The 13443-nt window shown below is 38.8% G+C and overlaps 1 protein-coding gene across 2 annotated transcripts in view; it reads left to right on the plus strand.

Moving 5' to 3' along the window:
• Positions 1–13443, plus strand: part of SLC38A4 (solute carrier family 38 member 4) — a 64149-nt gene that overhangs the window by 35472 nt on the left and 15234 nt on the right. For both annotated transcript variants that reach the window (XM_024736757.1, XM_024736756.1), the window contains exons 2-6: positions 532–761; positions 5161–5251; positions 5759–5874; positions 8882–8955; positions 9419–9511. In XM_024736757.1, the coding sequence (XP_024592525.1) occupies positions 643–761; positions 5161–5251; positions 5759–5874; positions 8882–8955; positions 9419–9511 (493 nt within the window). In that variant the 5' untranslated portion in view covers positions 532–642. The remainder of the gene's footprint in view (positions 1–531; positions 762–5160; positions 5252–5758; positions 5875–8881; positions 8956–9418; positions 9512–13443) is intronic.

Genomic DNA, 13443 nt, shown 5'->3' on the forward strand with positions numbered 1-13443 from the left:
AAATTGGTTCCCTGAGGCTGATCCTACCCTGTATTGCATGTTATCAAGCATTTTGGCGTTGTTAATTCTTTCATGCCCAATTAACAAATTAAAGCAGTAATTTTCTATGTTACTGCTGGTAGAGACACTGGTAGATTACGCCTTGGCAGATCTTCCTTTATCAACAGTTTACTATTGTCGCCCTTTTAAGTCATGCAATCTGCTTACTAATAGCTAAAGCTTCTTAAAGACTGCTGCCATGTCTTAATATTTTTTTTTCTTCCTATAGTGACTAGCAAAGCACCTGCCACACATAGGCATTCTATAAATACCTGCTGATTTGGCAATTTATTAAGAATTTTCCTTTTTCTCTTCCATTTTCTTTTTTTTTTGTATTGGGTAATGGAAGCTTTGAGGACATGTTTATGTGAAGTTTTTAGGAGTTTACTTCCTTTCCATGTTTTTACAGAGAACATACACAAATAGGTGACTAGTGTTTATTTATCTAATTTAAAGTAAATTATAATGATTTATTTTGTGTTCTGTGCGCAGAACAGAGTGTTCTGAACATAACTCCAAGTAGAAGAGCCTCAAGCTGAAGGTACAGTATCTTGTTTACACTGAAGGAGCTTGTGTGTGGACAAGAAAGCGCTGACAGCTCAAATGGATCCCATGGAACTGAGCAATGTCAACATCGAACCTGATGATGAGAGCATCAGTGGAGAAAGTATTCAAGATAGCTACACCGGGATGGGAAATTTAGAAAAGGCGGCAATGAGCAGGTATGGGGTTAAAATAACCAGGTTCCATGGAAAAATAAGAGACATTTATGGACATGGAAAACAAGGTTTTTGTTGGGAAAAATAGGATTTATTACCTATTCGAGAGATAATAATGACTTTGATGTTAGCGCATCAACTCTCTGATCCTGAAGTACACATTATTATATTATTATTGTATGTTAATCCTTTGTGTGATTAATTTAGAATTGCAGGTACAGTGTTCTTGTCCCTATTAATAATATAGAATAATTTAAATGATATTAGCCTATCACTTCTGTTACCTTTTGGACTATTCTCTCAGGCTCCTCTTCCTCTGACTGCCCTGTAAGTGTTGCTACATCTCCAGAGTTCTGCAGGGATTCTTCTCTGGCTAAAAGTGTCCTATGAGCAAGCTTATTCACAGCCATCAGGCTTCACCCACTGAACATATGCCATATCTTCCGCCTGTTCCTCTTCTATTTCAACTCACAGATGTGTTTACTACACATCTCTACTGGATGACTCATGTGTCTGAATTGTCTCATTGATAAAGTCAAACTTGTGATGTCTAATATTGAACTACTGCCATTCCCTTCAAACTCTGTCCCTCCTCAAGCAAACCCATCTTGGTGAAAGTCATCACTATCATTCAGGAACTCAATCAAAGGATGTTTGGTGTCAACTTTGACTCATCCTTTCCCCAAAACTGCACATCCAATGTTCAACTATATCTGGTTGGGTCTACCTCATTAATATTTCAAATCTACCCACTTGTCTGTACCTATTCTATTGCCATCTTATTACAGGCCCTCATCATCTGTCACCTGTCTACTAGAACAGCCCTGATTTGTCTTCCTGTCTTATATTTTGCTCTCTTCCAACTAGCCCTGCACATCCCTTGCAAAAGTTATCTTTTACAATTGCAAATTGACTTATGTTCTATCCCTGGGTAAACCCTTTCAGTGGTTCCCCATTAGCTATAGGAGAAAGATTGGACTATACATACATTGCTTGGCATATAAGGCCTTGCATGATCTGGCCCTCATCTAGCTCTCCTGTCCATCTCTTGCCCTGCTCCCTGTTTGTACCCTCTTTCCTAGCCTTGTCGAGCCACTCAGAGCTCCTGTTCCTTCATTAACTCTGCTCTGTGTGCCTGAAATGCCCTTTTTTTTTTTAGTATTACCCACTTACCTTACCCTTTTTCTCTATTGACTGCACTCATCCTTCAAGACTCAGCTCAATGTTAGTTCTCCTGTGAAGCCTTCCCCCAGTTAGAAGTGACCACCCCCTGCTTTGCATAACCTCTCCCTGTCCAGATGTTCACGATGCCACTACAACATGTTAATGGTACTGCCTGGTACATAGTAGCTGCACAATTGTTATTTGATAAGTTTATTAATTTCTCACAAAATATTATATAACACAAATTATGCACGACTTAAGACATTCAGAAGTGAATATTTGACCAAATCTCAGTCTGAAGTAGAGAATATTATCCTCAAACCGAGACGTCTTATTGCATCCACAACATCCAGGAAGGGTGTCGGGAGGAAGCACTGCTCTTCCTCCAAGAAGCCAGCGCAGTAGTAACCGTTAGTGTTGTCAGACGAGAGAGACTCTGGAGATGTAAATATGATGCTTTCTAGTTAGGTGACCCTTGAGGAAGCACAATGTAGTAGAACCAGGGCTTTGGAATCTGCAGAGGAGTTACCTGATCTTGGAGAAGATGGTTATCTTCTTTGAGCTTCAGTGGAAAATGCAGAATGCCAAACCAACGCCTGCTTTGCTGAAGATTAAGTGAGTGCCTTTGAGATAGGTGATACTCTGTAAACTTTTCTTTTTCCTCCTCCACTTCATCACCCTCCGGAAATTGATCAAATCTGAGGGCTCTTTTGTTTCTGAGAAGGATGCACACAGATATGGGCTCTGTGGAGGTGGCAGAGCTGAAGGGGACATGGTCCTAAGAACAGTCCTACAGGACATTTGGTCCTCTGAAAGCTGTCATGGAAAGAGCAAGAATGCTTTTGTTAGCTTCAGATAATGTGTTCTGGAACACTTACAGTGACCTAGCTTTTAACTGCTGACTCAAGTGGGTCATCATTTTGCAATTGTATGATCACTTTAAAAAGATGGGTTTTGTTTATGTTTGGATAGATCTCTTAAATGTAAATTTAGAGGGAAGTTCAACATAATAACATTTATTTGGAATCATTATACTTATGTTTTCAATATATGCTGGGCTTGGTATTAAATCATTGAAGACACTGGGGACATTTCTTGTATATTTTATACAATCTTGGCATGTTTTATGACTACAACTCATCTCATGCCAAAATAAGATCATGCAAATGCCTCAAAGGAGAAAGTCTATTTACTTTCACATTTAAACATTTAAAAATTACTCATGGACTAAAGGATTCTAACTTATTGATTAAGGTTAAAATAGAACATTAGACGTTCCAGAGTTTAAATCTAGATGACACTTTTGTTTTTATAATCGTTAGGTCCATTTGGGGCTCCAGTTCATTTTATGGTCTCCGTTTCCAACTATGAACATTGTGTACCAGTCTCCACATAGCAAGTATATTAACTACGGACATTAAAATAAAGCACAAAAGGGAGGGGGAGTGCAGAAGTGCAGAGATGGAAGAAGGCAGCATCTGAGGGCATTATACTTCCTTCCAGAAATAGGAGGAAAATGACAGGATATGTTCCTAACTTGTACACCATGAGGTTCAAGAAAATCCACTTCTTGAGTTTTAGAAAAGCACACAAAACTTTATGATTTTGTCTGCTCGTTCTATCTACACTTAATATTGTTCTCTATTCTCAAAAAGTAACCTTGTTATCCTTCTTTCTCATAAGGTATATTCAGAATTAGCTTCTATTATAAGAGATCATTTGTACAGATCTAAAATAATTATTTTCCCCTTTTATATTTCTAAGGGTTATTTTAATAAAATAGTCTCCAATCATTTTATTTTACTTTCTCATGCAAGAAATGCCCTAAAATTGCGATCTAATTATAAAGCACTTTTAAGAACTAAGCATACATATTTGAGCATTTCCTGTAACAAAAAGAAAGCCTGTGTGATATTTTGCAGTGTCAAAATGCAGTAGTGGGGCTGCCCTGGTGGGGCTTCCCTGGTGGTGCATCCCTGGTGGCGCAGTGGTTGAGAGTCCGCCTACCGATGCAGGGGACATGGGTTTGTGCCCCGGTCCGGGAAGATCCCATATGCCACGGAGCGGCTGGGCCCGTGAGCCATGGCCACTGAGCCTGCGCGTCCAGAGCCTGTGCTCCGCGACGGGAGAGGCCACAACAGTGAGAGTTCCGCATACCGCAAAAAAAAAAAAAAAAAAAATGCAATGGTGGCAGCTGAACTCATTAGTCAAGCCTTTCGGAAATGTGACTGGTACTAGATCCATACCCTCAAAACCTCTGGCACAGAGCTCCAGGAGCCGACCAGTACTGTCAGGGGATGTGCAGCTTCCAGCCTGTACCAAGTAGACCGCAGTCACAATGTTCCATGGATAGTGACATCTTAAAGTCCTCCCAACTCTTCTACTAATTCATTGGATTTCTTTAATGTTTTTCTTAGTTTCATTCATTGTCTAACAATTCAAGTACATTTTCAGAGTAATTAAACTACACACACACACAACCAAACACAGCACAGAGCTACCATCCAACTCCTTTCCAGCAAGGGATATGTGTACAAAAAGGTGGAACCAAAAAAGAGGAAAATACCAGCTACAGTGCCCTGCCCAGGGCTGCATGGCACTGTGGGAGACCCTAGACCTGGGATCTGGTGCGTCTGGACACACTACCTCACTCTTCTGAGCCATAGTCGCTGCATATTTAGAGCAGAGACATGGAAGTTTCTCTCACAGAGACATTTGAGCATCAAGTGAGATGGGATCACATTGCCAAGGCACTTAATAAATATTTACTGAATTAATAAGATCCTCTGATCATGGTGTATTAGCAGTTGAGAAAACTCAGTCACTACTCTGTTCCCTTTCTTTGGGAGGGCTCGAAATGGCAACAAAATTTGCTCTAATTATTCTCTCTCTCTCTCTCTTTTTTTTTTTTTTTTTTTTTTTGTAAATTGGCAAGTCCCTTATTATATGTGTCCAATAGTCAATGTGTGAAAAAGAAATGTGGCTTATAAAAGATCCCAACTAAAAAAATATTTTCTTCCTTCATAACTTTCTCCCTCCCTCCCAAAGTATATTCATAAATGGGGCTCAGTCATTGGTCTAGAAGGAACAGTAGTATGTGGAGGAGAAGAGAAAAAAAAGTCTGTCTTGTTTTTCCTCTCCTAATTCAGTGACAGATCACCTGAAACATAAGTATAACTCAGAGCATTTACCAGATGTTTTTACTGTCTTCTTTTCCTGTGTGTGTGTGTGTGTTCAGTCAATTTACTAATGAAGATGCTGAAAGTCAGAAATTTCTGACAAATGGATTTTTGGGGAAAAAGAAGCTGACAGATTATGACGATGAACATGTAAGTGACTTTCTGCTCTCTGGCAGTAAACAGGACTTGAGGATGTCTGATCTACCTGGGTCTCTGTGTGAAAACAAAGTGACTGAAATTTTCCAAGCCTTGATCAGCACATTCTCTGTTTATTCAGGCCCTTACTGGAATCAGGGCTTGTTTTTCCTGTTCGCCATATGGCTGCATAAATCATTTATGAAATTTATTTGTTTTTTGGAGAAATCATTCTAACCCAAATGTAATCTGCAATCCTACATGCTTTCCCTTCTTTATGTTACTCAACTTGTATTTTTTATTTTTACTGAGACCCCTGCTTAAATCAAGTACTACATTCCACTGAAAATTATACACTTTTATTGAAGTTGAGTCATGACTTTTATTCACTGTGATTTTATCTTAATCTTCCCTATTGGATGGTAGTCTCCTCCAGTAAAGATAATATAGGATAAGAATAATCCAAAAAAAGCTTCGTCCTTTGGCAAATATTTGCTTATCACGCATCCCTTTGTCTTCAAGCATCCTGGAACCACCTCCTTTGGAATGTCTTCATTCAATCTGAGTAATGCCATCATGGGCAGTGGAATCCTGGGCCTGTCCTATGCCATGGCCAACACAGGGATCATCCTTTTTATGTAAGTGAATGGACACATCTACACTTGGTTCAAAGCCCATGCATACCTGGTGCCCTTTCAATTAATCTGAAGCTTGATCTTTGTGAATAGGAATAATCTGAGAAAATATTAACATATTCTCTTCCTTTTAAATAAAACAACAACGAAAAGTAATCAGAGCAGTCTAATCATCATACTTGTTCAACCAGCCATCCCTAACCAAATGGCAGAAAGTTTATGTGCCCAATCCCCCAAACTGCTGGAACAGCCCTACCAGTCCATAGAAACCACTTTACAAAGTAATTCGTTATAAAATAATTTGGTGTTTAATAATTTAAAAGATCTTTCCTGGCAGCAAATCTGACTTTATACACACTCTTAGGAAAAACATCCCTTCCCAAACCAGACCTACAGGGTCCTGCATGCCCTGGTCCCATCTCCTGTGCCCTTATATACAAGATATACTGGGCACAGTGACCTTCTCTCCATCCCATGAAGGTGCCATTCCCTCTCACCACAGGTCCTTTGCACGTGATCTTGGAACCTTCTTTCCTTTCCTCTTCAGCTAGTTAACTCCTCATAACTCAGCTCAGTCTCACCTCAGTTATGCCTTCCCCCAATCTCCATGACTTGGACAAACCACCTCATTAGACACTCATCACAGTGTTAATATTTTAGTGCGGTCGTCTGATTCATTTGGTTAATGTCTCTCTCCCTTGCTAGACTATCATCTCCAAAGGGTTGAGCCCATGTCTGTTTTTACTCACTGCACGTCTGTATCCCCAAGACCTAGAAACAGTGCTTGGCGCAGAGATTTTTGCAGAGTGGCCAAAGTTTATACCTAAACCAATGCACTTTATACAAACTTGGTCAAATGCTGCCTAGTGGTAGCAGCATCACATAGCCAACCTGGGGGATGGACACCACATTGTCTGTGACAGACAGCCACAGACATCTGTGCATTACGTACAGCCTGGTATTTTCAAAGACACAGTTGGTGGCAGTGAAATGCTTCACAAGAATAAAGTCTAATGTTAGTAAGGCATCAGTATGAATGCAGATCACAACCCCTAATGCAGTGCTGGAGTCTTAAATAGCTGTCTAAGAATGCAACATTTATATTATAAATATATGCTATTTGTGTTCTGAATATCACTTATGATTAGGTAATCACACAGCTATTTGAGGGCTAAGGATCGGGCTGAACTATAAATATTTATATCATGTCAGTGCTTTGATTGAACTGTTAGGTGTCGTATTTTTTTAGCTGAATGGCTTTTGATATCAGCTTTACTTTTCTAAGCCATGTTTGAAATAAAGTAAGTTTTAAAAATTTTCTGACTCCTAATGGCTAGAGGTATATTCATATGCATAGTTGTACACTTTTATAATGTACACTATCTCTAAGACAAAAGACTGCCTTCTCCTTACTAATTACACATACCATTAAAATTAATTAGGGGGCTTCCCTGGTGGCGCAGTGGTTGAGAGTCCGCCTGCCGATGCAGGGGACACGGGTTCGTGCCCCAGTCCGGGAAGATCCCATATGCCGCGGAGCGGCTGGGCCCGTGAGCCATGGCCGCTGAGCCTGCACGTCCGGAGCCTGTGCTCCGCAACGGGAGAGGCCACAGCAGTGAGAGGCCCGCGTACCGCAGAAAAAAAAAAAAAAAGAAAGAAACACTCCCCCCAATCCTAGAGTTCATTTTCATGGCAGGAGAATATTCTACTTTTAAAACTGAAAGCCTCATTTCAGGCCTGTAAACATTTAGCAGATTAATTTGGCCAGAACAATTACATAGCTAGATATCATGAGATGTGTTTTGTGTATCCAAGTAGCCCAAACTGGATTCAGCAATCTCCCTCAATTCCCAAAAAGTGACACAGGATTTCATCGGTGTTACTTTTAGTATTTTCTGCCAAAGCAGAAAATGTATTTAGAATACAGGGTACACTTATTATTTTTCCGGGGAACAAAATTATATAATCTGAATTACATAATTCTTTAAAAACAGGTCAATTCATAATGTATATGGAAAAATGTATGAATAAGACATTGATTAGGCAGTTCTGGTGAACATGTTTTGTGAAAAAAAAAAACCAAACAGTACAATAGAGCTAGAATAGCTGTAACATTTGTAACTCGGTCTAAATCTACATTTATAAAATTGACTTCCCAAGGAATTACCAAAGAATTAGATCAATTGAGGGGAGACTGTTTGGTATGCTCTCATCATATTAAACAAAGGATAAGGTTTTTTTTTTTTAATTTCAGGTAAAGTTCAGTATTGTGCATTAATTTATTATATAGATGCTTCTATCTACACTCTTTATTTTTGCTGTCCAATTCTTGTTTTTTGGAGAAGCATTGATCACTGTATACATAAAGAAATCATATATGCCTGGTGACATGTGGAGGGTCCTGAACCAGAAATGATTTTTCTGAATACAGCAAAGGTTTTCCTGCACCCTAGACTTACCTTTCTCTGTTTTCTCTATTATACAGGCAATTGTCAGACCCTCTGGTTCACACATCTGATCACTGTCATCTAATATGCAGACTCAGTAGTAACGGAGCTCAGAATTTGCTTTGACTTCTGTATTTCTAGATTTTAGATTAATGTTTAGTCAGGTCATTGAATAGCCCTTCAATTATAAATGTTCATGGGAATATCCCGCAGATATGGTGTACATATACCCATATGCTGAGTAAGTATTTGCTAATTTTGCTATGCATCTGGCATCTAAGTTATAAACCAGATTCTACTACTGGGTAGAATGTAAGACTAAAAAAGGTGCGTTAGGAACTTCCAATAGTACATTTTGGCCCATAAAATAAAGCCAATTCCAGTTCTGGGACATTTAAGGGCATTGGTGGAGTTCTGAAAAGAATTTTTCAGCTTCCCCCAAGTCCACATACTCTTGGAAAGTTAATGATTGGAAAGACCAGTGTAATAATGTATTGTAACATCTAATATTACATCTTATTTTTTATAGAAACATTATTGTCTCCTCTCTATTCCCTTCGCAGAATCATGCTGCTTGCTGTGGCAATCCTATCTCTCTATTCAGTTCATCTTTTATTAAAGACTGCGAAGGAAGGAGGTATGCCACTCCCTAGACCTAAGACATGCTATTTTGATCTCATTAAAGGGTATTTCAGCCTTTAGCTCTATACCTATAGGATGGTGTTGGTCAATTTTACATTTCATTTTCTTCTAACCCCAATCACATGGTCTCTCCATGTTTTTAGTTATCTGGGCAAGTGAGACAAGTGAAAGTCAACCTGCTCAGGTTCAAGCCAAATAGAGAAAAAGACTTTTGGTGGATGATAGAAATAACAGTTCTGACTTGCTGCCTGGAGCCAAGATGAATGAAGGCATTGTTTCTTGTTTGGAGAACATTTACCATATTTTGTAATGGCTTTTGAGATTGCGTATTTGGGGTTTGTAATTTCTATATGGTGTTTATTTACATGTTTGAGGCTCCAGTGGAGAATTACATAGAAATATTTTAGTCACTAAAATGGTTTTTTTTTAAACAAGTTTCTTTTCATTTTTGATTATAGGATCTTTAATTTATGAAAAACTAGGTGAAAAGGCATTTGGATGGCCTGGGAAAATCGGAGCTTTTATTTCCATTACAATGCAGAACATTGGAGGTAAGAGGATCTGGCTTTTTTTTTTTTTTAATTTATTTATTTATTTTTGGCTGTGTCGGGTCTTCGTTTCTGTGCGAGGGCTTTCTCCTGTTGCGGAGAGCGGGGGCCATTCTTCATCGCGGTGCGCGGGCCTCTCACAGTCGCGGCCCCCCGTTGCGGAGCACAGTCTCCAGACGCGCACGCTCGGTAGCTGTGGCTCACGGACCTAGCCCTAGTTGCTCCGGCATGTGGGATCCTCCCAGACCAGGGCTCGAACCCGTGTCCCCACATTACCGGGCAGATTCTCAACCACTGCGCCACCAGGGAAGCCCCGAGGATCTGGCTTTCAACAAACCATTTAAACTTTCTAAAAAGATGTTCAAGAAATAAGAAAACTCAATGGCAATGAACAGGCCCTTTAAATACAGAAAAATAGCTGTTTTATCATTTTTAAATTTCAAAAGTAGAGTTTCCTAAATAGATTTGCTCTTTAATTGCTCCTTAATCCCTCTTTAATTGAAAATAGCAATATCTAAGAAATGAAATACTATATAAAAGCCTACCAAATAAATTCTAAAATTAAAATATAAAATAAAACCTTTCTTGATTTCAAATGGCTTTAATTATTCCTTTTAAAAGTTAAAGCATTAGTGCTTATATCTGTCATTGCCCAAACAGTTGATGTATCACATGTATGATTGAGTTTGTTTCATAAAAGGGAAAATTTAGTATCTGAGGCACATAGCCAAATTTTGGGGTCCTTGAGACACAGCCTGCACAGAGCCAGCCCACTGTAGAGTATCCCTAGAAATTGTGCTAAGGTAAAAATCTGGCTAGGCATCGGAAGCATTATAAAGCACAGATTTCTTGGTTCTACAGATTCTTTTAATTCCTACTGAATGAGCCCTTCCAGAGGAGAGCCGAGAAGTACACTTCTTTGCTAGTGTTCCAGGTGATATGTATGCCCACCAGCTTCACTGGTCCTATCGTGTCTTTGACCCTCAAAAGGCATCTTGACCCATATTTCAGATGTCCTACTGGCTAAGTCTCCTTGAACGACCTGGACTATATCACCACATAGTAGAACTTATTTCCTCACCTCCTACCCAGTCCCCAAACCTGTTATTCTATACTTCTGTTCTTTCATTTCAGTGAACAATACCAGCAGCATCCAGTTTCTTAAGCCAGCAATCTGGGTGTCAGCCTAAACTTTTCCCTCTCTCCCTAACCCTGACAATCCAATCAAATACCAGCTTTTATCCATTCTTTCTCTTATTTAGCCTTTGAATCTCTCCTCTCCTTCTAGTCTCACTATCACACTTCAGGTGATTACTAATTCTGTTCAGACTTTTGCAGTAGACATCTACCTGTTATTCCTGTATTTAGTTTCCCCTCTTCCATCTGTAATTCATCTTCCCAATTAACTCTCTCAAATTCAGATCTACTCTTGCTTCTCACATGCATAAACTTCTTCAGCATGCCCTCATGATTTTCAAGATAAAATTTGAACTCTTTAGTCTGACATATAAGGGTTTTCATCATCTTTCCTTTGCCTACCTTTCTGATACCTTTCCTACAAACCCCAATCTCTCTCTCTCTCTCTCTCTCTCTCTCTCTCTCTCTCTCTCTACCTATCTATCTATCTATCATCTATTCCCTATGTGTCCTGTGTCATACTATAACAAACTATATTTAGTTCCCCTACTTTTACAATCCTCCAGACCTAACACATACACATTTTCTGGCTCTCCCTCTCTGTTTGCTCCATGATCCATCATCCTCTGGGCTATTAGGTACTAGCTCTTCTGGGCCCCCTTAGCCTTGTTTGTATTTATCTGGTATGTCACTGTTTTTTAAAAGACATTTTAAAATCCATGAGTAGAGAATAGACTTTTGGTGCCTGATAACACCTGAATTTGAGTTTGTTTCTGTCACTATCTATGACCTTGGGAAAATCACTTTACACCTCTGAGTCCAATTTTTCCACCTATGCAATTGAGAGTAATAGTTCATCCTCACAGTGTCATAATAATACAGGTTCAGTACATGGACCCTTCCTCTCCAGTTCTTGGATTCAATATCCATGTCACTGGAGCCCTCCTGGTTGTTTTTAAATGGCATTTTTATAATTATAAGACAAACATATGCTAATTGTGAAAAACAAAAACATTACATAAATATATAAATTACAAAGAAATGTTTATGTAAATCATCCTTAGAAAAACCCATGCCAGGTTTTCCTCTATGACAAATTTAACAAATAGATTGTTACTGTTAAAACAGGATCATCTTCTAATTCTGATTTACCGCTTACTTTTTTTATTTAACAATATACCTTGAATGTTTTTGTATATTACTCTTTTTAATGGCTTTTGAGCTTTCCATTGTATAAATACACCATAATTGGTGTACTGAATCCCTTGATGAACAGTTTTGGATCGTTTCCAGGTTTTTTACTATTGTAAACAATGCTGCAATAAACTTACACAGAGATCTTGCAAGGAGGTCATTCTTCTTGATTAATAAAATCACTGGAATTATCCAGCATTTCTAGAATGCAGCAATTTCTTTAGTAACCTTTATCCAACTATACCTGCTCCTGATAACGGATAGTTGGTAGGCAGATAAATAAAATCAGTCATATCTTAATGATTTGTATTTATGTCTTTCATATTTTTTGTATAGTAAGACTACAGTCCTGGGTAGAATTCGGCAGTAACACTGGAATTGTTTCATTCATTTTACTGGCATTGGGTCCCAAGCATATAAGTCCCCCATTCCCCACCAAATAAACTGCTTTACATTTGGTTCAAATTCTTAGCCTTATCAAGATTTAAAATATCAAGCCTTTCATAGGATCTCTTCATAGGTGATCTAATATACTTGTTTGGACCACTGAACTAACTGGACATACACACGCTTAGCCCTGAGCCCAATGGGCTGAGTGGCAACAGCATTGTCTATTGTCCCAAGTATAGCTACTATTATGCTTCTAAACAATGGAATAAACTATAACATGGTCTCTCAGTCAAGCCCCTCACCCCACAGTGTGGCTTTCAGGGAGTGAGATGAAATTTCATACACCTTTCCTGAAAATCTCTCACTTTGGTTACTCTATGTGATTAGTGGTTATTGTGGCCTAAAAGAAATCACTTGTATTTCTGTATTTAGCAACTCCACATTTAGAACATTTAATTTTCTCAATCCCCTGAAAAATTAACACTGACCATTAGCAGAATAATGTTGACATTACCCAGACAGGTCTGGATCATTCTGAATTTTCGAAGACCAAACACATTAACAGTGGTGACATCACTGAGAGTCAGCAACTAATAGCTCTAAAATTGAATGGTACCTCGCTGAACCAGTTAATCAGAAATATCTCCTCTGTTTACCCTCTGTAAGATTTAGCTTTAGCCAAGGTCTTTGTAAAGATTAACCAAATCATGTTTACAGAAGACACATCAGGTATTGTAAAAATCATTTCATTTCACAATAGAGAAGACACACTGGCGTGAAATCAGGGATCTTATATTTTTGACGTGGTCTGTCATTTTCAAGCTGTGCGATCTTGGACACGTCAGTTAAGCTCTCAAAATTTTTATATCCTCAGCTGTGGAATGAAGATGATAAGATGCACCTTGCTCTTCCATGTGGATTTTCAGCTGATCACATGCAGAACTAAACAATGTGGGGAACTGTTATCACCGTTATTACTTTCATTTGAGATTAAGGAAATATTTTTAAACTATTAATAGTTCGATCTGCAACTTAGATATCTGCTTCAAATGTCTGTTAGCAAAAATTCACCAGAAGGATGTAGCACACACTTAAACCTTGCAATGCGAAACTTGTCGGTTTTATTGAGAAAGGGATGTTGCATACATCCCTACAATTGTAGGCAAAATTGTATGTTATGCATATACGCATAACTATTTTTCCAAGGAGAGGGT

The sequence above is a fragment of the Neophocaena asiaeorientalis genome, unplaced genomic scaffold (genome assembly GCF_003031525.2).
Source record: "Neophocaena asiaeorientalis asiaeorientalis breed wild unplaced genomic scaffold, Neophocaena_asiaeorientalis_V1.1 scaffold134, whole genome shotgun sequence".
NCBI classification, from domain to species: Eukaryota; Metazoa; Chordata; class Mammalia; order Artiodactyla; family Phocoenidae; genus Neophocaena; species Neophocaena asiaeorientalis.